This window comes from Salvia hispanica, chromosome 6 (genome assembly GCF_023119035.1).
Source record: "Salvia hispanica cultivar TCC Black 2014 chromosome 6, UniMelb_Shisp_WGS_1.0, whole genome shotgun sequence".
NCBI classification, from domain to species: Eukaryota; Viridiplantae; Streptophyta; class Magnoliopsida; order Lamiales; family Lamiaceae; genus Salvia; species Salvia hispanica.
This window is the reverse complement of record NC_062970.1, coordinates 40,213,505-40,239,466: the sequence shown is the minus strand read 5'-3', so window position 1 is coordinate 40,239,466 and position 25,962 is coordinate 40,213,505. Positions and strand designations below refer to the sequence as shown.

The window sequence follows — 25,962 nt, the reverse complement described above, 5'->3', positions numbered from 1 at the left end:
TTCCTAGTACAATGTGCATGGGATGTCAAAGAAAAACTGTAAAAAGTGAACATGAGAGACGGAGCTTATCATCTTTTTTTCAAAAGCCAGCATAATGCATATATATCAAACAACTCTCTTCTCAAATTCTCACAACACAAACCAAAATGTCGAAAAAGCCCCTATTCATCTGTCTCCTCATCACCCTCTCTCTCTCCGCCGCAGAGCCACCTTCCGCCGCCTGCAATTCCACCCCTCACCGCAACCTCTGCCTCTCCGTCCTCTCCGCATTCCGCCTCTCGCCGTCGCCCAATCCCCAAACCTACGCCAAATTCTCGATAAACCAATGCCTCAATCACTCTCGCAAATTATCCAATTCGATCGCCGATTTCGCCGCCGGAAAGCTGCTCCTGAGCGATCCGGAGATCGCGGCGCTCAGCGACTGCAGGCAGCTGCAGGAGCTGAGCGCGGAGTACCTGGAGCTCATCAGCGGCGAGCTGGCCGGATCGGCCGCCGCGAATCTGAGCGACGCGGTGGTGTCGCGGGTGCAGAGCCTGCTCAGCGCCGTTGTTACGAATCAGGAGACGTGCTACGACGGATTAGCGGAGGCGGGGAGCGCGATCGGAGGCGCGCTGCTGGCAGATGTGGGGGCGGTGTACAGCGTGTCGCTGGGGCTCGTCACGCATGCGCTGGGGCGAGGGCGGCGGAGCGGGGCGGTGTCGGGGCGGAGGGGGGCGGTGGAATTGGATTGGGCGCGTTCCGAGTTTTTCGAGGTAATTAATTCAGATTTAAATGTTTTGTTTCGCAAAGAACATAAATAAGTAGGCTGATTAGTTTAACTGTATGGTTTTATGGAAATATTAATTACTGAATAATGGAAATAGAATCGAAGTCATTAATGATTAAACTACTTTAGTGTTAGTGAGTTCAATAATCGATAATTTTTAATATAAATACTTGATACTGTATATCAAGTTTTTCTAAAAAATTACGATTAAATTAAAGCTAATGTGAAGTATGGCATTATTATATTTTTATCCTGTATGTAACAAAATATATCAAATTAATAGTATGACATTTTATTAGTATGCAGACATGAATTTTTTCTTTAAATTTTACTACTTCCGTCCCGCATTAGGAGAAAGATTTTTTTTTTTTACAAATTTAAATACATGGACTATGAATTTTTTTTTTCTTTCAACAAATGAAATTATTTTGTAAATTTTTTTTGAATTTATATTGGCTTATGTCTGATGTTTTGAACGATTAATATAAATTGAAATTTTTATGATTTCTGTCTGTTTTCATCCCTCTCCACTTGTAATCTACGCAAATTATGAATGAAATTCATCTGTAATTAAAGAATGGTAGGTTAGAGATACTGAAAAGGTAAATGAGAGCACATGCATTGTCGAGGAAATCTAGTGATTGTTTTGGTCGATTTGTGGAAACAGATGATACATATGCCTAACAAAGGACGAATTCTAGATGAATTATGGGAGCAAGGAATTCAAGCAAATGCCACCGTCACCGTCAGCCCCTACGGCGGCGCCAACTTCACCTCCATAGGCGACGCCGTAGCCTCCGCTCCCAACAACTCCGTTGTTGAAGATGGCTACTTCGTCATCTACGCCAAGCAAGGCTACTACCAGGAATATGTCGTCGTCCCGAGACACAAGAAGAACATCATGCTCATCGGAGACGGCATCAACACCACCGTCATCACTGGAAACCGGAGCGTCGTTGACGGCTGGACAACCTTCAACTCCGCCACTTTCAGTGAGTAATATACTTCATCCGTTCATTAAAAAATGGTCTTAGCAGTGAATGACATGAGTTTCAGTTAGAGACAAAAATTGTTAAGTACTTCTTCCGTCTCAAGGAAGATGCCCCTTCTTTGGAAGGCACAAGATTTTGTGCAAGTTAATTTTGTGTTTTAAGACCATCTCCAACCGTACTACATAAATGAGTTTTGGTGTAGAAATCTTCTCCAATCATACACCAAACTCAAACTCATTTTTGGTGTTTTTTTGAAATAACACCAAATATGTTGTTACTGCAAAAATTTTGTAAGACAAAAACCCAAAAATGGTGTAAATTTTGAATTTGGTGTAAATGGTTGGAGTAAAACTACTTTTTGGTATGACATATACTAAAAAATTAGTTTGAGTTTGGTGTAAATGGTTGGAGATGGTCTAAGTAGAGAGAATAAAGTAAAAAATAGGTACTAATATGGGCAAACCAAAAAGGAAAATGAGTCAATCTTTAGTATGATAAAGGAAGTGTTAGTAATAATGGAAAATGAGACTTACCTTATTAAAGAAACTTACCATAAATAGATATAGATTATTTTTGGTGGACGCACTGAAAAAATAAGACTATTTTTCATGGACAGGAAATGTATATAAATTTTGTCACAAGATGAAAAATAAGACTACTTTTTCATGAATCGACCTTATTACTGGCATGACAGTTGTGTACGGCGAGCGGTTCGTGGCGATGGGGATCTCGTTCGAGAACACGGCGGGGCCGGAGAAGCACCAAGCGGTGGCGGTGCGGAACAGTGCAGACATCTCAACGTTTTACCGATGCAGCATGGCGGGTTACCAGGACACCCTCTACGCCCACTCCCTGCGCCAGTTCTACAGGGAGTGCGACATATCCGGTACAGTTGACTTCATATTCGGCAATGCGGCCGCTATCTTCCAAAGCTGCAGACTCTACGGGCGGACCCCACTCCCCAACCAGAAGGTGGCCTTCACGGCCCAAGGGAGGAGCGACCCGAACCAAAACACGGGCATATCCATCCATAACTGCACGGTGGTGGGGGAGGCAGAGGCGGACGCGAGCTTCCTAGGGCGGCCGTGGAAGCAGTACTCCCGCACGGTGTACATGGAGTCATACATCGGGGAGATGATCAATCCGGTGGGGTGGTTGGAGTGGAACGACACCACCGGATTGGACACGTTGTATTACGGCGAGTATCAGAATTATGGACCGGGGTCCGGAACAAGCATGAGAGTCAATTGGCCTGGCTATACTATTATGAATGCTACACAAGCTCTTAATTTTACAGTCTTTAATTTTACAATGGGGGATACTTGGTTGCCTTCTACTAACATTCCTTTCAATGCAGGATTGCTGCATTGATATCTCTTATAATTATGTTGCATTTTTAGATATATGAATACTAAATTATTTATTAGGATGGTTACATAAACATAGAGACTCGTGTCATATGGTATTTATGTAATTTTCTTAGTATTTGGAAATCAACGTATGATGAAATTGCCCATATGAATTTACGTTGGCTACATAAACATAGACAAGCAACAGGTATGTTGGTAAATGCAATTTTTTTTATTTGGATACAATTGATTTTTTCGATAGTTGGAGGGTAACGTGACCGGCTATTTTCGACTAAATATGGACACATGTCTTTTTTAAAAATTAAGGATATCATATTAATCATATTATGCTTTGTAATCGTGTCAAAGTTAAGTAGGTTTACGTATTAAATAAGATGTCAAAAGTAGTTACTTAGATGGGTAGATTTTAATTACGAAATGTGCAAATTTCTTTGTACTAACTTGTAACCGATTTGTGAAAGTTGATTTTCACATGAAATATACGTATACATTATTTTAAAGAAACAAGTATCTGTATGACTGTATCCCAGTAGTTATTTACACTACTATGGCTATTTTCCTCGCAAACATTACGATACACTAACTTGACAATATAATCAGCATTTAGTGTATCGTAATCAGCATTACGATACACTAACTTGGATGTTTTAATTAGGAAATGGTGGCCGTAGGCTTAGGTGAAATTAAAGACACCTTAGCAAAAAATAAAAATATTTATATGTCACTTACGATCACAATTTAATATTCGGTCTCTGTGGGAATTAAGAAAGACACATCAAATTATACATATATTTATTTAAATTTTAGTATCCATAAAAAAGTGTGAATAATTCATAAAATTGAAGACACCTTGCCGAAAAAATAAAAAATGAAATGTGACGTATCACAATTTAGATGGGTAGTGATTTAGAGACAAAATATCTCTATAACATAATGCCCTATGTTACTTTGCCTTATGCTTAATTTAAATATGGACTAATATACCCTTATGATATTTTGGTAGCATGAAACTATGGATAGTTCTAGTTTAGAGGATTTAATGTGAAGAATAACCCCATGAAATATGGATTATTTGTCTCCAACATCTTCTAGTCACAAATTAATATCATTAAAGTATTTATAAAAATGTGAAGTAATGGTTTTATTTTCCTTTTTTTTCTCTTTCATTTTTTTCTTTATATTTTTATCAGTACATTTCTTAAAGAATATATTCTTCAATTTTGTATTGCAAGTTTTTTTTATCAAGATTTGACTATAACGTTCCGAAAATTATGAATTTAGAGCACTCCCAATGGCGACGGCGAAAATCCGGCGATTTTTCGCCGGATATCGCCGACTTATCGCCGGCCATTGGGAGGATTTCGGCGATAATTCGGCGATAAAACTCCCTTATTATCGCCAACTCCCTTATTATCGCCGAATCATCGCCGCCCACTGTGGGCGCGATTCGGCGATAAATCGGCGATAATTTTTTTTTTTTTTTTTAAATCTTTGTTTTTAAATCTTTGTTTTTATGGTTTTTATTTGTAGTTTTTTTTAAATCTTTGTTTTTAAAATCTTTATTTTTTATGATTTTTATTTGTAGTTTTTTTTAAATCTTTGTTTTTTATGGTTTTTATTTGTAGTTTTTTTTTTCTCGTTGTATTATATTTTCCAATGATTAATACAACGATGAATTGTTCATTATAAATCTATTTATTAAACACATTTGTAGGGAAAATTAAACAATATTAAAAATGATGATGTAAAAATGAAATGTTGAGTTAGGGAGAAATAAGGGAGAAATAAGGGAGAAACCATTGGAGCAGTTGGCTAAAAGTTGGCTAAAAACTGGGGATAAATTTTGGTGCTGATGTGGCGCTGATGTGGCAGGAGTTAGGGAGAAATAAGGGAGTTTTTAGCCGGACCATTGGGAGTGCTCTTAAATAATTTTAAAGTTTACAAAGTAAATAATTAAAATCAAAATTATAAATTCTCAAAATCAAAACCATAAAATAGAATTAATATATCATATAAAAAAATTTAGTTTTGTTGCTGGCTATAGTGAATAAACTAAGAATTTTAATAGTATTTTATAAAAAAAATAAAAAATATTAACCATATATTTTTAAAATATTAAATAGATGTGTTAAGAACATGAAATTATATTATTTATCGAGCTTTGACACAACATTCCAAAAATTAAGAATTTAAAGAAATTAAACTTTGGAAAGCAAATAAACAAATAGTATTATGATATTCGTAAAATCTAAACTATAAACGTAATTAGTATTCATATATCATATATATATATATATATAGGGGTGCATTAGGGTGCCACCATAATTAAAATAACATCATACCACCAATATAGTCCGTTAGATCTCATCTATGGACGCCTAGGATTAAGTTTCGTGAAAAAACATGGGTTTGCAGTCTACTGTATTAGATATTGCAGTCGTGGTAAACTGCAATATTGTTGTGGTAAGACTGCAATATTCAATGAACAACACTGCAATCTGGTAACGTAAAATTAGAAATTTCCTATTTTACCCCTCCGTGTTTTTACACGTGGCAACATGATAAGCACACGATTTTCAGATCCAATGGCCTAAAATGGTGGTATGGTGTTACAATAAAGAGAGTTGTCATCTTAGTACATCCCTATATATATATATATATATATATATATAGGGATGTATTCAAATCCTTTTCATATCTTTTGTCCTTTTTCCTTCTTAATCCTAGCCCCACGATTTTGTCATCTGACGGTTAGATTAAGATGACAACCCTCTTTGTTGTAACACCATACCACCATTTTAGGCCATTGGATCTGAAAATCGTGTGTTTGTCATGCTGCCACGTGTAAAAACACGGAGGGGTAAAATAGGAAATTTCTAATTTTACGTTACCAGATTGCAGTGTTGTTCATTAAATATTGCAGTCTTACCACAACAATATTGCAGTTTACCACGACTGCAATATCTAATACAGTAGACTGCAATATCTAATACTTGTACACTGCAAACCCGTGTTTTTTCACTAAACTTAATCCTAGGCGTCCATAAACGAGATCTAACGGACTATATTGGTGGTATGGTGTTATCCTATCTATGGTGGCACCCTAGTGCACCCCTATATATATATGTGTGGATGTATTCAAATCCTTTTCATATCTATTGTCATTTTTCCTTCTTAATCCTAGCCCCACGATTTTGTCATCTGACGGTTAGATTAATGCCACGTGTCATTTAATAATGCACATTTTCATTCTAATAATGCACAGCGGCTAATAATGCAACATTATAGACTAATAATGCACATTTTCATTCTAATAATGTACAACGGCTAATAATGCAACATTATAGACTAATAATGCATTGATCACAACCATCCAATTCAAGGATCCAAGGGCTGAGATTAAGAAGGAAATAGGACACTTAGGGTGCAAAGGAGCCTAACGCATTATTATGATCTAAAGGCTGAAATTAGTTCCCATCTTTATTAAGATCTTTTGTGCTTTTTCCTTTTTAATCTCGCCCATCTTTTCCCATCTTTTCCTTTTTAAGGCTGAAATTAGTTCTCATCTTTTCCCATCTTTTCCCATCTTTTGTGTTTTTTCCTTTTTAATCTCCCCCATCCATTATTAAGATCTAAAGGCTGAAATTAGTTCCTGATTTAATCATTTTTATTCATTAAAAAATTATAGAAGGGCGTTTAGGGGATATGCATTGACGTCGGTTATGGTAAGTCCATGATTCTCTCCCTCACAATATCTTGCAGCGGTTTTTTTCATTCATAGTACATAATTGTCTCTTCTCTTTCATCGTTCTCCGTTCTCCATTCTCTTTCATCTTGCAGCGATTAATCTTTCATCGTTCTTCATTCTCGAAAATTCTGGTCTTAACAAATAGTGCGATCGTGCGAAACTTGTAGAATTATTTTTTGGAGAGTTCCGGGAAGATTATCTTTACTACAATGGAAGAAGGTGGTTCTTCAACAATGGACGAAGCTTATGATTCAACTATGGAAGAAGGTAAATTTGTCGAAAAGTATTTGATTATTGTATCAACGTTTCATTAATTTCCATATCACACATATTAACGCAACCCTTTTTGATTTTCTGTATCTGTTAATTGGTACTAGTTCCATAATTGACGTTAACAATGGAAGAAGGTTTATGTAACTTGAAACTATCCAGTAGGCTTTACCGGTAATTGGTGGATGTGGTTTAGGGTTTAGAGTTTATTTTGTTTTCTCGGCTGCTGTGTTATGATGTACTAATAGTAGTCTTTTTTGGATTGGAGCAACCCCGTATCGTGCCATATTATCGAATTCGTGTTGTTCAACAATGGAAGAAGTTAGTCCAGTAGGCTTTAGCAGTAATTGGTGGATGTGGTTTAGTATTTTGCTTAGGCGACAAGTCTCATGTATTAGGGTTTAGTGTTTATTTTTTTTTCTCGCCTCTGCTGTGTTGTAATTTTGGATTTATATAATGTACGAATAACAGTGTATAATGCATTCTTTCTTATATGTAATGTATGGTTGATATCATATAATGAAAATAAATTCTAATATGCTTTTATTTATGTATAGTGTTCGTTATACTGTTTCAAATCAAGGCATATCACTTTTCTACGGTTTTATTCGACGGTTTGAGACGGGCATTGACGTGCTTCATGCATTCGTAGGTGGCTTGGAAGAACTTGTTAATTTTCTTCAAGCTGGAACTCTTCCAACGTCGGCCTTTGAAAAGGGGCGCATGATTGAAGAGTTTTATGGAATGCCAAGGCCTGAAGTAGTAGAGGTCCATCCTCCGGATGTTGTAAAGACCAAGGGTCATGCTAGCAGCTCCGCGAGCCAACTGATTTCAAAGAGAGAAAAGGCTGTAAAGGAGGCTAGTAGGCCTCTTAGACGTTGTAAGGCGTGCGATGAGTTGGGACATCACGACTCTAGAAACTGTCCAATGCTTAAAGAGATGGCGAAGGAGAAAGAATTTAGTAAAGGCAAGAGGAAAGCTTGATGTGTTTTGTACCTAAAAAATTAGTTTTCGTCTTGTATTCATGCACACCACTACCTACAATAATGTACACATTGCATCAAATAATGCACGAATGAATATAAAGGCAAATGCAAGACAAACCAAAAATCAACCCAGATACGATTTCATCTACCAAATCGCCCAATACACAATTGGAAACCAGTCATTCACTACAAACTTCAATAATGGACAGAACCCTATAAAAAATGAACACGATTTTACGATTTACAGTGAGTATTACGAAAAAATAGGCGATTAACAGTGGGTATTACGAAAAATTGAATCATTAAATGTGTCGACCAAATGTGTGAAAAAATCGTCATTGTTTTAATGACGAAAATTGACGATTAGAAGTGTCTCTTACCAAAAATCGGAACTTTTGAAACCCGCCTTGTTGTCGACTGTAAATCTATCATCGCGCGGCGAAGGAATCACATTAGAACTATGAATCGTCGACCGGCGGTGCTTTCACGGCGAAAAATCGGCGGGAGTGGTGGTGTCTCTTCAATTTGAGTAGTTTGAAATGGGGGAGACGATTTGAGAATCGTGGGCTGATGGGAAGAGACGTTTGGAGTGAGAGAGAGTGAGCATATGGAAGGATTGCTTAAATCTCGCTCCTGCCGTTTTAATTCATGGCTGTTTTACAATTTTACCCATATAATGCACAGAATGAACCTAATAATGCAACACGGGATGATTTTGTGAGGCTTCATCTAGACCATCCATCATACTAATCTAATGGATGTGATTAAGAAGAAAATAGTATCTAAAGGGGTAAAAGGAGTTTATATATATATATATATATATATATATATATATATATATATATATATATATATATATCAAAATTAAGATAAGTTAAGAACATGTGATTATTATTTTTGATCGAGGTTCGACTGAAACATTCTAGGAATTAAAAAATCCTACATATAAATATTTAGAAAGTAACAAATTAGAATTAAGAAATTCTTATGATCAAAATCGTAAATTCAATTAGTATTAATAGTATTATATATCAACATTTAATTTGATACTTTCAAATATTCAATAGCGAATTTAGCTAAATATTTTAGGGATGAAAAAATACTACCTCCGTCCACAAAAAATAAACTAGTTTTACCATTTTGGACAATCCACCAAAATTAGACCAATTTCTAAATATGAAAAGTTTTAAACATTTAAATACTATTAATAATATAGACTCCACAATCCACTAACACTACTTTCTCTAACTTTTTCCCCCTCGGTACTTTACCAATTGCACATTAAAATTAGTTTCATACACAACTATGTCTATTTTTGGTGGACGGAGGTAGTACTATCTTTATCGATAACCGAGTATAACTTTACAAAAATTAAAATAAAGAAATTAAAATTTTAAGAATTAAAGAATTCAAATAAAAATTATTGAATTAGTAAAATTAAATTTATAAACAAAATTCAAATATAATTTAGCTAATTAGTTTTTTTTTTAATTTTAATTATGTACTTATTGTTTATTATTGGTGAAATTTGTATGAATTGTATTAAAAAATAAAAGATAAAGGCATATTATAAATAGTGAATTTTGAATATTTGTATTTTAAATTATAAAGACGATTGAACTAATATAAAGACGATTGAAGTGGATAAAAATGCCCAATCTGTTCAATTGCGTCAACTCAACAACCCTAGACACAGAGAAAGGTCGAGGAAGAGGTTTAAATGGCATCTGGATGGGGAATCACCGGCAACAAGGGCCGATGCTACGATTTCTGGGTCGATTTCAGCGAGTGTATGTCAACTTGCCGAGAGCCTAAAGACTGCGGCCTCCTCCGCGAAGATTATTTCGAGTGTCTCCACCACTCTAAAGAGGTTTTTACTCTTTTCTTCTCAATTCGAGGTGTTTCAATTCAGATCTAAATCTTACTTAATCTTCAAAATGAATACTGGTATCAATGATTTCAAGTGTTCAATTGTTTATGGGATTTGAGCTGCTGAATCTAATTTGCAATGATCGACACACATTGTTATTGAGTTTATATATTGAAGTAATGTGGATTTGAATTTGATCCAAAACAAAAGGAGTAAGTTATTTGAATTGCACATTTTGCAAACTATGACTGAAATTGGTTCTACAATCGTTTATAAGTAGTTTGATATAAATGTCGTTTGAGTTATAGCTTATGAATTTTTAGGGATACACAATCATTTCTAGTTTCTGTTTATCCTGCGTCTTTATTGTTTTGTTGTCTGCATTTACAATCTTCATAATATTTTCACCAATCATTGCAAAACATGTGGGAAGATTTGAAGTTTTGATTTTCTTCATCTTGAACCTGTGTATCATGATTCATGACCAAACATTTGTCTCTTATGATCTTATCTATAAGTTTTATATGTATCATTACACACTCTTCCCTGGGTTTCTGTTTGAGATTGTTGCTTCTTTCCTTTTTAAGCCATCTATCTTTCACTTTTTTCAAATGGAGCTTCTTAGCAATTTGAGAATAGTACTTTAGATAGATCCTTGCAGGCTTGTTTATGATCGTAGAATGGGTCTCATGAAGAAATTAGGACCTAATTGAGCCTTCTGGGTATGAAATATTAGGATATACTAGTATCTAGCTCATATAATATCTAAATCATCTAAGCCTGGGTAAACAATATTTGAAGCTTGTGCTTCTGCTGCTTGCAGTTTGACAGTACTTGCTTCTTTTCCCTTACTTTTTTCTGTTTGTGCTCTTATGGTCGCAACTAATGTGTATTATGGTGAAGTGTGTCAAATTATGGGTACTATTGATTATTTTAGTGATAAATCCATCTACATGACTTGTTGGTAAGTAGGTGGGTTTGTTTGTATTTTAAGGAAATGTTTAGATAAAGAGATTTATAAATAGATGGATCTAATTTCACTTATCACTTATAAAAATCAACTGAATCTGCAATAAACCCTTCCGGGAATAATATTATACGAGTCATGGCCTATTCTAAGACAATTATTATAAGATTGGAATATTTCTTTATCAGGTGATGTTTATGACTCTAAATTCCGAACTCAGTATTCCCCCTTTTAAACTTTGTGGTCACCGAACTTCTTTTTGATACTATTACATTTTTTGCAGTTCCAACGGAGGAACCGAGTTTACAAGGAGGAACAGCGTCAGCTGAGAGCTGCTAAAGAGAATGCCAAGGGAGGAGGCAGAGGCGGTGATGGTGGCCATCACTGATAATTGCCAATGGCACCAAAGGACGGATGTGAAGCAATTGATTTTCTTCCAAACTTTGTTGGAAATAAACATAAACGAGATGTATCTATGTGTTATCGGATGTTAAGAAACACCCTACATCTTTAAAATGGGAGTCTTGGTTCAGGAACCACTGCTGTATGCTTCATTGTGTCTGTATTTCTTGCCATTTACCCTGCTGTGGGGTTACTATTGTTTGCTCACTTTGTCAAGCTGGCTGGCTTTCACACAGTGTTTGGTAGATTTATATTACTAGTATTCATGCTTGCTTGCTGACATGGGTGGGCTGTGGGCTAATGGCTATGAGTGTGTTTTTGGAGATATTCATGCAGCAGATTTTCAATTTTTGGTCTCTCACTTAAGCAGGAAAGATGTTTGTAGCATAGCTTCTTCTTCTTCTTCAAATTATCCTAAAATTCCAGATTTTTGAACTATAATGGAGTGTTTTGCAGAAAAGCTTTGCCTTTAGAAGTGACTGGATTTTACTGTACTCTCCAACTTGTTTTGAGATGTCACATTAAGTTATTGGGAGATAAATTCATGCTCTACTGACCAAATATCGGCCATGATAAATTGATAGTAAATTCACGTTACATATTTTTATTTTTTATGTCGAGTTGCATCGTAATTGCAAAATCACACAACAATTGCAATATCATAATAATAATTTGTAACTAAATTATGTTTATGATTACTTAATTGAGGTATTCAAACGGATAATCGAATCGTGCAAATTTGTCTTTCCCAATATTTTATTCTTCCCACGGTAGGAGAAGATATTGTACAATTTCTGTAATCTGAATCACATATAGTTACAGTATCATTATTTTCGATTTCGTATCGAAATATAACATATTAAAAATCAATATTGTTGATACATGTATGTTCCCTTATTATTGGTTCATGATAAGATATGTTATACATTTACATAATCAAGAACGGCAAAGTTTGATGAAGAGGAATCTTTTGCTATACCAATAATATTAATTATACACATATGCATGGGGGAGTGTTAGGGCGCCTCTTAAAATAACTATCATACTATCATTACTAGCCAATCATTTATACACGTGGACGAATAATAAGCCCGCAACGCGGCTCGTCGCCGTCCCTATCTCGTCCTGCCGAGACGAGACGGCAACGAGACCGCGTTGCAACCTCCATCTCATCCCGAAGGGACGAGCCATCCCGTCCCGTGTCTCGCACGGAAGGGGCTGGGCACGAGACAGCTCGCCATGCGCCTTGGCGACGTGGCGTGCTCCGGTTCGTGCGTGACACCCACTCGCCGGCCGGCGAGTGGGCGTCGTTTACATCCGTTTAAAATGTTTTTTTTCTTGTTTTTTCTTTAAAAAAAATCAGGAAAATTCGAAAATTAAATAAATAAAAATATTGTAATTTTTAATTTTTTAATTTTTAAATAAATAAAAATATTTTATAAAAATCGAAAATTAAAAAATTAAAATTAAAATTAAAAATAATCCATGGGATTTCAATTATGTATTTTTCCTATTTTCGGATGTTGTAATTTTTGTGATTTTTAATGATTTAATGAATTATTAGTAGTAATTTAATATTTCAATGAAATATTAATTGAATTTGTTAGAAATAAAAATAAAAAATGAAATTGAATGAATAGTTAAAGGATGAGATGGTTAAGAGATGGAGGGATGAGATGCAAATGTTGTCTCTTAGTTAAGAGATGGACTGAAAAGTACAATGGGGCTCATGAATAATTAAGGAATGAGACGGTTAAGGGATGAATAAGAGATAGGGATGCGGATGGCCTTATTATTTATGAATGTTACACGAGCTCTTAATTTTACAGTCTTTAATTTTACAATGGGGGATACTTGGTTGCCTTCTACCAATATTCCTTTCGAAGCAGGATTGTTGCACTGAAATATATTATAATTATGTTGTATTTTTAGATATTTAAGTACTAAATTATTTATTAGGTTGGTCACATAGACATATGGACTCGTGTCATATGGTATTTATGTAATTTTCTTAGTATTTGGTAATCATCGTATGATGAAATTGACCACATGAGTTTATGTTGAATACATAATCATAGACACGAAAGCAATAGATGTGTTGGTAAATGCAATTTTTTTATTTGGATACTATTGATTCTTTCGATAGTTGGAGTGTAACGTGACCGGCTGATTTCGACTTATATGGACACATATCTTTTTTAAAAGAGGGAACTGCAAAAATTGTCTTTGGATTATGCGTTTATCTTGTTAATAATTCTGGACTTTAAAAATATTCTCAGATAATCTTGAACTAAGCGTTTATCTCGAAAATGGTCATTTTTCACTGTTTTGTGACGAAAATACCCTTTTGGGAGGTTTTGAGGGATTTGGGCAATTTAGTCTTTTTACATTTTAAATCGATATTATTTCAGTGATGTCTTAAATCTGATATTATTTAAAATTATCATTCTTCTTCCCTTTTGTCATCCTTCACTTTGTTTCTTTATTTCAATATTAGATTTAATTTTATAAAATTAAATTTTAAATTTTGATTTTTAAATATCAATAATTTTTTTTTATTATTAAAATTACTAGTATTAAATAAAAAATTAATAGTTTAAATCAATATTTGATAGTGTCTAATATTTAATCAATAAGGTATGACGACGCCTTAGTTTTAATCAATATTTAATAGTTTTAATCATAAATAGATCATATAACACGATTTATTCTGAAATAAATATGCATCTAATGTATAGGAGAATTTGACTAAAAATATTATGAAATTGACTAAAAATTTGATACTACTAAAAATTTAATATAGGAGATTTTTTGTTAAAATTTTCTAGTTAATTTTAATTGTTTTCAAATTAATAAACGAAAATTATATTAGTCTTACATTAGATGCATATTTATTTCGGAATAAATCGTGTTATATGATCTATTTATGATTAAAACTAAAGTGTCATCGTACCTTATTGATTAAATATTACACACTATCAAATATTGATTAAAACTATTAATATGTTATTTAATACTCGTAATTTTAATAATTAAAAATTTATTGATATTTAAAAATCAAAATTTAAAATTTAATTTTATAAAATTAAATCTAATATTTAAATAAAGAAACAAAGTGAAGGATGGCAAAAAGGAAGAAGAATGATAATTTTGAAATAATATCAGATTTAGTACATCACTGAAATAATATCAGATTTAAAATGTAAAAAGACCAAATTGCCCAAACCCCCCAAAAGGGTATTTTCGTCACGAAACAGTGAAAAATGACCATTTTCGAGATAAACGCTTAGTCCAAGGTTGTCTGAGAATATTTTTAAAGTCCAGGATTCATTAGCGAGATAAACGCATAGTCCAGAGACTATTTTTGTAGTTCACTCTTTTTAAAAATTGTGGATATGATATTATTTATTATATTATGCTTTGAAATTGTGTTGAAGTTAAATAGGTTTATAGTAGTATTAAATAAGATCTAAAACGTAGTAACTTTGATGGGTAGATTTTAATATAATTACGCATTTGAAAATTCATGACTTTGTAACTTGTAACGATTGTGAAAGTTGATTTTCACATGAAATATTATACGCACATTATTTTAAAGAAACAAGTATCCCAATATATAGTTGTTTACACTACACTGGCTAGCAAACATTACGATACACTAACTTGACGATATAATCAGCATTTAATTGGATGCTTTAATTAGGAAATGGTGGCCCTGCGCTTAGGCGATCGATTGACATGAAACTAAAGACACCTTACCCAAAAAAAATAAAAAATTATATATGTGATTTATCATAACTTAAAGATTTAGTATATGTGGGAATTAAGAATGACGCGTCGAATTACACGTCACATTTTAAAGACTCAATATCAGACACGTGATCAAAATCATGAAAGACAAGTTAATACGAATTACGCATGCATACACGGTAAATTCCTCGCATAAAACGTTTGTGAATAAAATTCACTAATAAAATTTGAACTCATACGTATATTTACAAAAATTTATAGTACATAAAATTTAACATATTTATTCATATATAATTCGTATATTTATCATTCTCAATTTTCACAAATGTTTATGGATCATTTCTTATACTAAATATTCACACTCACCAACCCATGCTGTAATTTATCAAATATAAATTTGATAAATTTCCTAGTATAACTAAGTAGATCAAATGTCGTGCTAGTCATGTGGTATGTCGGTTTTATTCATCGAATTGGAACTACATGTCAAGTGGCTTGCATGTGTTGTTAGAGTTTCACTTTCCACAGTAATTATTGGTTGCAAAATTAATCCATATTATTTTCAAATCCAACTAAACATAGAGGAAATGGGTATATAACTTTTACAAAAGGATAAAAAAGAATATGACAAACGAAAAATTAAATGTGAATGGTTGTTATGAAAGATGATTAGTAGTATATCGTAATATCGTTCCTATGTATAGATTCTAGTAGACAGTAGCCTATTAGCATATATAACAAAAATATACCAGTACTTGTGTCTGAGGACGAAAAAACTAGTTTTCTAAACACGAACGGATGGAAATATATTTGATATTATCATATTATTAGATGGACACATTATGAATGAATTTATTATACTAGCTATGTTGACATTTCAAAGATAAAAAATGGTCATTAGGATAAAATATATTACAAATAGTATAGTTTTGAACTTTAGTGCTAGAGTAATTTCTTAGCCTAATAAGTTGAATATATTACAAATGGTATAGTTTTGGACTTTAGTGCCTAATAAGTTTTAATTTTATTGCTATAGTAAGATGAAGGCCCAACCTAATGCTATTATCACTATAAATTCTTTAGGATAAAAAACAAGTAATTATTCACCACACACTAGTCGACCAGCATTAGGCATATCCGTGTGAACCATGGTTAAACTTGAATTAATTAAAATTATCCGAAGAAGGAAAGAAAAGATTTTACTGAGTTAACCATGGTTAACAAATATTACTCCCCGTTTCCATTTTCATCGCACCTTTTCTACTTCACCTGCCTTTTCAACTCTTACAAAAGGCGACACCCACCGAAGACTACCCACATGCTCTCTCTCTCTCTCTACCATATTATCTGGGTCGAAAAAAGCTGGATTGTGTTTCCAGCACCTGATCAGAATAGTCAAACAAAATACTCCATTTTGGTAAGCTTTTCTCTGTATGAATTTCTTCTTTGTTTCTTAAATCAGTGTTTTAGGTTATCTTCTTCTGATTTCTGTATCAAGTTGTGTAAAGGTCAAGTCTTGGAATAGTTGAGGGTCAAATTTTGTGAGTTGGGTTTTGTGCTTGCAATGGTCAGGCTAATTGATTATATATTTCTCTTTGTTATGTTTTCAATTTGTGTTATACTTTTCTAAAAATCTGATCTTGCTCAGAGTATTAGGGTTTTTGATGATCTTGGGATTAATTATCATGGAATTTGGTTAGAATTGTCATATCATATACCCCAATATGTGTATGATTGAAGAAAATATGAGCTATTATTGTAGTTTTGCAGTTTAGGGTTATTGGATTACTGTTTTTTTTAGTAAAGAATTGTGCTTTGCATCTATGTGATCTCTGGTTTGTTGTTAATGGGATCTGTTTGATTTATATTCTATTTTTGTTTCATGGATCAGATTTGGAGTTTCCCCTTGATTTTCAAGTGATCTTAAAAGTCAATCGAGTGAGTTTTTGGGTATTATTCAGGCGTAGACAAAAAATTAGGAGTTCGATTGAGATTAGTAGTGTTATTGGGTTGATTGGACTTGTCAGTTAAATGGGCATCTTTGAGGAGATGGGGTTTTGCGATAATCTTGATTTCTTCGCGGGTCCTCCTGGAGAGTTGAAGGGCTCCCAGGAACTCGAACCGGTGGGAGAGGTGGACGTAGACTACAGCGACGAGGAGATGGATGTTGATGAGCTGGAGAAGCGGATGTGGAGAGACCGGATGCTCATGAAGCGGCTCAAGGAGCAGAAGAAGAGCAAGGACAGGACTGATGACGGCGCAAAGCAGCGGCAGTCTCAAGAGCAAGCACGGAGGAAGAAGATGTCTCGTGCCCAAGATGGCATCTTGAAGTACATGCTAAAGATGATGGAGGTGTGTAAAGCTCAAGGTTTCGTGTATGGAATCATTCCTGAGAAAGGCAAACCTGTGACGGGAGCGTCTGATAATCTCCGCGCATGGTGGAAGGAGAAAGTCAGATTCGACAGGAATGGCCCTGCTGCGATTGCTAGGTATGAGGCAGAGCATTCGGTCCCTGGGAAAACTGAGGCTTCGAGTGTGGTGGCATCGACTCCGCAGACACTTCAGGAACTGCAGGACACTACGCTTGGATCTCTGCTGTCGGCTTTGATGCAGCACTGTAATCCGCCCCAGAGGCGTTTCCCGCTGGAAAAGGGTGTCCCGCCTCCTTGGTGGCCTTCTGGGACAGAAAATTGGTGGCCGGAGTTGGGTTTACCCAAGGATCAAGGACCTCCTCCATATAAGAAGCCCCACGATCTGAAGAAGGCGTGGAAGGTTGGCGTCCTGACCTCGGTGATCAAACACATGTTTCCTGATGTCACCAAGATACACAAACTTGTCCGTCAGTCTAAGTGTTTACAGGATAAGATGACGGCAAAGGAGAGTGCAACTTGGCTTTCTATTATCAACCAGGAAGAGTCTTTGTCTAGAAAACTATATCCTGATAGCCATCCACCATCATCATGCGTTGTTGGGAGCGGGTCGTATTTGGTCAGTGATGCTAGTGACTATGACGTGGATGGAGTAGAAGATGACACAAACACTGCATTCGACTGCAAGCCACTGGATAGGAATCTATTCAACTTTGGGGCTTCTGCCATTAAAAATAACCCTATGGTGCTACCCGTAGCTCCGATCAAGGGAGAGATCTTCGATGTAGATGCAGATTATACCCTGAAAAGAAAACAGGTTTCTGTGGAAGAGCACAAGAGTGAGATGGTATACACATGTGAGTTTCCTCAATGCCCCCACAGTGATAAACTCATGGGATTTAATAATCAAGCATGGAGGAATAACCATCAGAATAACTGCCAATTCCGATTCAGTTCTTCCGCACCAAACTATCAGATCAACAGCGAGAAACAAGCTGCGTGCCTTGCTCCTTCCAATGAAATCAAGTCTCCAAACGTACCTGTGAATAATGCTCCAACTTGTGTAAATGTTTCTGAACTGGGGATTCCCGAAGATGACCAGAAACTGATTAGTGGGCTTATGTCAATGTATGATGACAATCTTCAGGGTAACAGTAACTTTGATTCCAACGATTTCAACCTTCTCCCGGGGCAGAACCCTCAGCAATCAGCCGGTTTGCTTGAACAAGGTGACAACTTTTTCCGACAGGGAGCTTTGTCTCAGGCTGGTACATTTCAAGAAGCCAGTATGCTGTTGAGCAATGCTACTTATATGTCAACAGAATTCCAGTATGAGCAATGCAGATCGTCGTTCAACTCTTACAACGGCGATGCAGGGGTGAATTTTACTGACTTCAGACTTGACTCACCTTTCAGTTTTGCACCCGGTGATTTCTCTGTCGATCCATTGCCAAAGCATGAAGTGCCTCTGTGGTACATTTGAGACCCGGAGTCTTCCCATCCAGCTCTGTTTGCCAATAGATCTGCAGAGCCATCCTCTGTGAGACGCCTATCCATCTCCTACCTCCCTAGTTAGCTTTGCTTTCATTAGCAAAAATATATATGCATATTGTAGATATTGCTGCTGGCTGAATCTGAGTGCTTTTACTATGTGTTGCAACTTTAGCTTGTTAGACTTTATCCGGGAGATGCTTTGTCGGGCAACCCCCCCGCTCTGTTGTTTCGAAATGCTGGGAGGTAGAGGCATTACCTGTTGATCATAAATAATAATGCTTTTACTAAACTGAGTTTGTTGTCTCTTGTCTTACTCATATGGCCTGTTGTTGCACTTTTGCTGAAATAGATGATGCATTAGATCGAATTGATTAGTTTACTAATTAGTCGTATGCGAATTAAGAGCTGAATGTTAGCAAAACCTGCTTACATTGTAGCCAAATGTGAACATGGATGTGAAGATTGGAAATGATGTCTGCCAAGAAGTTAGGAGGAGGAAGGCATATGCCAAGGTTGCCATGAAATAGACAGTTGCCAAACTAGCTCAACTTCACGTGTTGTTTGACTTCATAACGTATCACTACCTAATTTTACATAATTGGGTGGACAAAAGATTATTACCAGAAATTTTCATTTGACTGCATGAGATGTTTTGGCTTATTGTGTATGGTCTGTGAAGCCAAAGCTGAGAGTGTAACTTTATGAATGTGTCACTTCATCAATTTGTTTTGTTATATCTGCCTTTTATGGTGTAAATGTAAAAACAGGAGGGCAAAAAAAAAACTCACTGAATTCATTTTGTGAAAGATCAAAGAAATTCTAGAATTAAATACTGATAAATGGAGCTATCTCTTGAGACAGTCTAGAACAAGCCAAAGACTATGAGCTTGTGCAGAAGCACTGGTTGTTGCTCTTTATCATCTACAGCTAGCTTCCTCACCTAAAGTTACAGTAACTTAAGGTCTAAACATCCTAAAACTTGAAGGGACACTAGATGTTGCTGCAGGCTGTGGTTGATGATAGTGGCGATGAAGAAGGTGAAGTTGAAATGAAGGTGTCCTGCCCTTTCATGTCCTGAGCTTCCACTGCATCTGCTGCCTCAATCTGGCAGCCATATTGGAGGAAATCATAGTCATCCAATGGCTCATCGAAGATGCACTCGATATCATCATCAAAGCCTTTGTAGTCAAACACCTCACCCAGAGGCATGTTGGGAACTGGGAGGATGTTGAATAGAGTATCTAGACAGAGGTTCCAAGGGTGCCCGTGCTCCTCGATTGGGTCCATAGTGATCATGCCTTCTGACTCATTGAAATCCTTGGGTTCGGGCTTAGGGCTACTTGTTTCAGCAACTGGGTGAGGTTCTTCATCTGCTTGTACTATGTCAGGGGGAGTTGAGTTCGTTTCCTGCTTCACATGGACCTCTTCCACTTGCACCTCAGGTAGGAATTTCTTCAACTTATCCGCATAATTACTTATGTCAAAATTTGTTACAGCATTCGGACCTCTGTATTCTATCGCTGCCATATCATATGCTTCTGCTGCTTCCTCTTGAGTGCCTGCGTAAAACGGGATCCTCTTAGAATTACATGCACCCCAACAGGACTCTACAAGATATACATGCTTAGGCCGGTGGTAGAAGAAAACGCGTAAAGTCAAATTCACGAGGAAAAGAACACTTCTTGCAGCATGTTAGTGGCCACGAAGATTGGGACGTGGTTGACAACAACATGATAGTTAGCATACTACATAAGATTTGTCAACTTTTTTAGTCATTACATTAGTTGAATGTCCACTAGCAACAGGGTACAATTGCTCATGTCATTATTTAAACGTGCAAATCATGGCTGATGAACACTATATACCAACAACATAGGTAGGAGCAGGGCCATGTGAATGAAAATAGCATTTAAACTAGAGCCCGTCACGAGCACTTATCCTATGCGGAAGTAGTTGGATTTTTCCTAGCTTTTAGATAGGTTCGGAATTGTTCGAGTTGGGTAAGAAAGTGCATTGTTCACACTATTTTGTGTAGTTCAAGCACGTCGTAGGCCTATTGTTAATCTTTTTCTCTAGTTCATAAAACAACAACTTCTGAGCATAAACACATCAAGAATGAAAAATGGGTCTTCTAATCTCCAAATGTTGTTAATATGTGGCTAGTAATTAATCAGAGCAGTTTAAGTAAGGCTGCCAACTCCATATCCCACTACCTATATGCCTCTTCAAAACTAGCCATTAAGAGAACTAAAAACCCAATAATTGGGTTTTGTCCGGGTTTCGGAGCGAGCATTTGGTCAGTTATATCCAACCGATCTATCTTGGGCTGCACACTACTTAGATCCATCCAGCTGAATTTTATTTCTAGTCAAAATTGTTAAGTAGTACTCCTAGCCCCACCCTTTCCCACCCCACACCACCAAGGGAATATTTCTGAGTTTTATAAAGAACAAACTTAGTTTGTGAGGTCTGTCTTAATCTTAATACTACTATATATTAAGACAGTATCAGATCTCTGCAACTAATTAGGTGGGTTGGTAACTACACCATGGTTCCTTATTTTGACACTTTTATAATCTAATAAACATAGTTAATTCATTTTTTTATAGAGTGAATAGGGTATTGTACAAACAAATGAACTTGAGTTGAACAAATGAAGGCTACTTACTGTAGGTTCCTAGGTAGAGGTACTTGTTTCCGCAAACACGCCCAATTCTAGCCTCCCACCGGCCATTGTGATGGTGCCTGTCCAAATACGAAATTATGCTCAAGTCAAAATATGCATGAGCGGAAATTAAATTTGTATTCAGTAACATATTTGTAACCGGATTTTGACTCATGGTACAATTATTTGCATAGCTTAGTTGGTTAGACTTTTCCCTTCGACCAAGGGATTGGTTTGAGTCATCTCTGTTTATGAATTTTCTTTTGCTTTGCTTCTTGACGTATTACCTTGCAACGCCGCGATATTTAGAAACACCTCTTGAAAAGCCACTGCTCCGCCTCCTAAGTGAGGCCAAATACTCTTCTCTAGTTAAATTTTGCATCTCTTCAACATCTTTTGCGTAGCCCTCTACCTGCATTATCACGTGGTCTTAATTAGTTTGCTAATTGCTGCCTTCACCTTCAACACATATTCCCTAATCTATTATACTATAATCTAATCTAATCTGAATCCAACACTCTTTGAATATCCCCTATTTTCACGTTTCTTAATTTTTCTGCACACTACCCCCGCACGTGCCCAAAAGCACATTTGCTTCAATCCTTCTTAAAATACTTCATGACCACATATCCAATGCATTTTCAACTTCACTCTAATTTAACACACATACTTAAATAAACCCTATCAACTTAGATGGTTCATGTTGGCAAATAAAATAAAACAAAAACAAATATTTCATGAATTTCTAAGATAGTACTCTATCAGGGCAGCTCGACAACTGTGGACAAAAAATCTTTTATCTTACCCTGACCCATTTGGGCCAAAACATAACAAAAAAAAATGCTGACAATGCGATTATCGAAAGCACTATACAAGTGTATGAGTCTCTTCTCCTATCACTAATTGGTTTTAAGATGGATCATACGAAGTTCTATTATTCACCCATACTCCGTAATAAAGTGATTAAAGTGAATATAATGAGGAGAGAGGGAGAGAGAATTACATGAAAATTGAGAATGGTAGAAGGTCCCCAATATTTAAGAGCAGCTAGATCGTAGGTTCGAGCCGCATCTTCCTCATTATCATAAGCACCTACATTAATTACACATTTAATCCATTCAAATTGCTCGCCTAATCCTCTGCATGCACACATTAATTCATAAACAAAACGGAAAAATTTTACCTAAATAGACTGCGTCAGCCACAGACGCGCAAGTGATCACCAAGCATACAAACAAAACACAGTCAGAGTCGTTCAATTAACTATCATTAATCCATTAATTAATTAAGCTAAGATCTCAGATCTCTTTGATAGAAATAAAAAAATTAAAGTGAAAGAGAGAGAGATAATCACTTTGTCTTCCCCGCTTGTTCTGGATGCTGTTCCATGTAGTCTTATCCCAGAGGTGAGCTTCGTATCTCCCAGTCCACCTATGCCTAATTCGCAATTAAACAATCGAATTGATCAATTAATGTCACGATAATCGCATGCATGAGAGAAAATGAATGTGTGTGTGTATGTACCTTGTGACGCCTCTGTAAATGGAGCTTCGCGATTTGGCAGAGGTGGCGCTGCTGTCGCTCTGGTTTCTCTTGGCTCGGACGCGCTTGGGCTTAGCCTTGGGCTTCGGTTCGGGCTGTGCGATTATGGATGGCGATTCGATGCAGCACGAGGATGAAGAGGATGAGCACGAATTTGAAGGAGACTTTCTCTTCATTCTCTGTTTTTCTTTTGTGGAGAAGAAAAGGCTTCTTTTTTTGGTGAAGTACACTGGTTAGCCTCTGTTTATAAAGAGAAAGAGAGGGAAAGATTACTAGTGTTGAAGGCCATAAAGCTGCACTTTTTATTTTTTTTGGCTAGATTTTTCGCCATCAATATAGATAGGTTGGGAGTTCGAGTCAAACAAATAAAATACTATTAATTATTGATTACGAACAAAAGAGTCCGTGAGGTTGTTCGATAGTCCATACCGAACTAACTAAAAATATATTCTGCGTAGTACTACTCAATTTTGGTCTTCTAAAAATAGAGATTTTAAGACGAAATTGGTAAAATATGAGTGACAAAGAGAAAAAAGTACTTCATTCATTTCCTCATAGTTGAGGTGAAACTTTTTGGCACGGAGTTTAAGAATGTGATGTTGAGTGTGATAAATAAATGGATAAAAAAGTAAGAGAGAAAAAAAAGTAGAAAGAATAAAGTAGAAAGTGAATAAAGTAAAAAGAATAAAGTAAGAAATAGAGAAAAGTTATATTATATACAGAAACGACTTAACTATGAGGGAACTTTTCGAAATGAAAAAAGGACTCAATTACGAGGGAACGGAGGGAGTAATCAAAATAGAAGTATTTGTGAGATAAATTGGAAATAGGTTATTTTAGTAAATAGTACTCGTAGTATATTATTGTTATAGGCGCTAAAGGTATTTTTGACTAACCTTAAAAAAATTGAGTAAACTCAATAAAATTTTGTGGATTTAGAAGTCTTATTGTAATATTTTGAAAGGGGAGTGAAACTGAAATCAAGAAACTAAAATATGCTTATATAGTGTTTGTTCCATTAGCATGAGATTTTGGTCGGTTTTGAATTACTTTTATTATTAATTTATTATTATTTTATGAATATGTGTTTTAGTATTCTGTCATATATTTGGGGGAGGGTATATGAAGTGGAATTTAATAATCATGTAATCTGGTCCCATACTTTTAAATAAACCATGAAATTATACAGTGTGAAAAAAATAAACAAACTCAACAATAAATAAATTTTACTAGTCGAAATCAATGTTGGCAAAGAAAGGGTGATTGCAAAAGCAAGATGGTTTGAATTTAACCTGGTGGTTGAGTTAAGTAAACCATAGTTAATAAATATTTTCAACACTTGGCTTCACCACTCAGCCATGCTACCAATTGGCACTATAACATCTGTGGCTTTCTGCACTTAAATGGACCTCTCTAGACATATATAGATTTATTTATTCAAAAATTGCTTTGCTTAATTATTATTAGGAACCATAGGATTTTAATAATAATGTTTAGTTAATGGGAGAATAGATCTTCTAAATGAAATGTCCTTAATGCCCTCGATGGGAGAGGTCTGTCACAATTTTGTCTATATTGAAAAACAAAATATTTTCCATATTTTTTTTAAAAACCTTTTTGTCGCTTAATATATGATGGTCATCATATATGTTGCTGTAATTTGACAAAATTCAAATTCGGCTTTGGTAAGATGTCGTCATTTTTTTCCCTGTTATTATTGTTTACGTCATAAATATACATATACATTCTTAGTTGGCTTTTTTATTTATGTTATAATGTTTAAATAGAAATATTAGTTTATTAACAAAAGAGATGGCATTCATGCTGTCATGCTCATGCATATTGGTTTAAAGAGAAAAAAAAGTAGAATAATGGTGAACTAATTTTCTGTAAAGAGATTTTTATTTAATGCTGGCACGCTGCTTTTGGAACACATAATTGGAATTGAATTAGAATTCAGATTCAATGGAATTAAATTCAAATCATATGTTTGGTGAAATGAAGTATTCTCTCTGCCCTAGATTTATAGTCATATTTTGCTATAAAAGTCTATTCCATATTTATAGTCACATTTATAGTTTTTCATATTTGGACATAAAATTTAATTCCCATTATTCACTAAAATTAATAATCTAAATGTCATTATCTACATTAAAATAAATCTAAACAAAAATAAAAAATTAAAAAGTCAAAAAGGGACCCACCTTCAACCAACTCACTTTATTTATTACACACTCCATCATCTCACTTCACCATCTCATTTCATTTATATGGGGTAAAATTGTATGACCAAATATGGAAAATTCTAAAAGTGACTCTTAAACTGGGACAGACTTTTATGGCAAAAAATGACTCTTAATCTGGGACGGAGGGAGTATTACACACTCCATCTCTCACTTCATTAATTACACACTCCACCAATTCCTTAAAACCCGTGGCATAACTAAATGTGACTATAAATCTGGAACGGATGGAGTAATTAATATGGAATTGAATTTAAAAAATTTATGCATACTATATACAAAATACACTCACACTCACATTCACACTCACATTACACAAAATACGCAAACTACACACATTTCACACACTAGACGCGTTACACGCATTTCACACACTACACATATTACACACATTTCACACACTTCACGCACTACACACATTTCACACACTACACTCACTACACGCATTTCACACACTACACACACTTCACGCACTACAACACTACACACATTTCACACACTTCACGCACTACACACATTTCATACAAA

At 35.4% G+C, this 25,962-nt stretch overlaps 4 protein-coding genes across 6 annotated transcripts; 3 read left to right on the top strand and 1 right to left on the bottom strand.

The window, feature by feature from the left end:
* The first annotated feature begins 79 nt into the window (after positions 1-79).
* Positions 80-3,208, top strand: LOC125193688 (pectinesterase). The gene is made up of 3 exons (XM_048091535.1): positions 80-752; positions 1,434-1,758; positions 2,453-3,208. The coding sequence occupies exons 1-3, from the start codon at positions 147-149 to the stop codon at positions 3,127-3,129; spliced, it is 1,608 nt and encodes a 535-aa protein (XP_047947492.1). The 5' UTR covers positions 80-146; the 3' UTR covers positions 3,130-3,208.
* Positions 3,209-9,781: 6,573 nt separating this feature from the next.
* On the top strand, positions 9,782-11,587 carry LOC125192563 (NADH dehydrogenase [ubiquinone] iron-sulfur protein 5-B). The gene is made up of 2 exons (XM_048090175.1): positions 9,782-10,002; positions 11,253-11,587. Exons 1-2 carry the CDS (start codon positions 9,853-9,855, stop codon positions 11,355-11,357), a joined length of 255 nt encoding a protein of 84 aa, XP_047946132.1. The 5' UTR covers positions 9,782-9,852; the 3' UTR covers positions 11,358-11,587.
* Positions 11,588-16,390: 4,803 nt separating this feature from the next.
* On the top strand, positions 16,391-19,273 carry LOC125197029 (ETHYLENE INSENSITIVE 3-like 1 protein). Of its 3 annotated transcripts, XM_048095723.1 has the most exons (3): positions 16,391-16,538; positions 17,013-18,719; positions 18,907-19,273. In XM_048095723.1, the coding sequence occupies exons 2-3, from the start codon at positions 17,153-17,155 to the stop codon at positions 19,032-19,034; spliced, it is 1,695 nt and encodes a 564-aa protein (XP_047951680.1). In that variant the 5' UTR covers positions 16,391-16,538; positions 17,013-17,152; the 3' UTR covers positions 19,035-19,273. The 3 variants fall into 3 exon arrangements, with proteins under 3 accessions (XP_047951680.1, XP_047951677.1, XP_047951679.1); XM_048095720.1 differs by having other exon boundaries at positions 17,013-19,273; XM_048095722.1 differs by having other exon boundaries at positions 16,417-16,538; positions 17,149-19,273.
* A 486-nt stretch (positions 19,274-19,759) lies between these two features.
* On the bottom strand, positions 19,760-23,472 carry LOC125197030 (ethylene-responsive transcription factor WRI1-like). Its single transcript, XM_048095724.1, has 7 exons — positions 23,174-23,472; positions 23,004-23,086; positions 22,833-22,841; positions 22,653-22,741; positions 21,937-22,061; positions 21,653-21,729; positions 19,760-20,543 (listed from the first exon to the last, which is right to left on the bottom strand). Exons 1-7 carry the CDS (start codon positions 23,365-23,367, stop codon positions 19,975-19,977), a joined length of 1,146 nt encoding a protein of 381 aa, XP_047951681.1. The 5' UTR covers positions 23,368-23,472; the 3' UTR covers positions 19,760-19,974.
* Between the last annotated feature and the right edge of the window lie 2,490 nt (positions 23,473-25,962).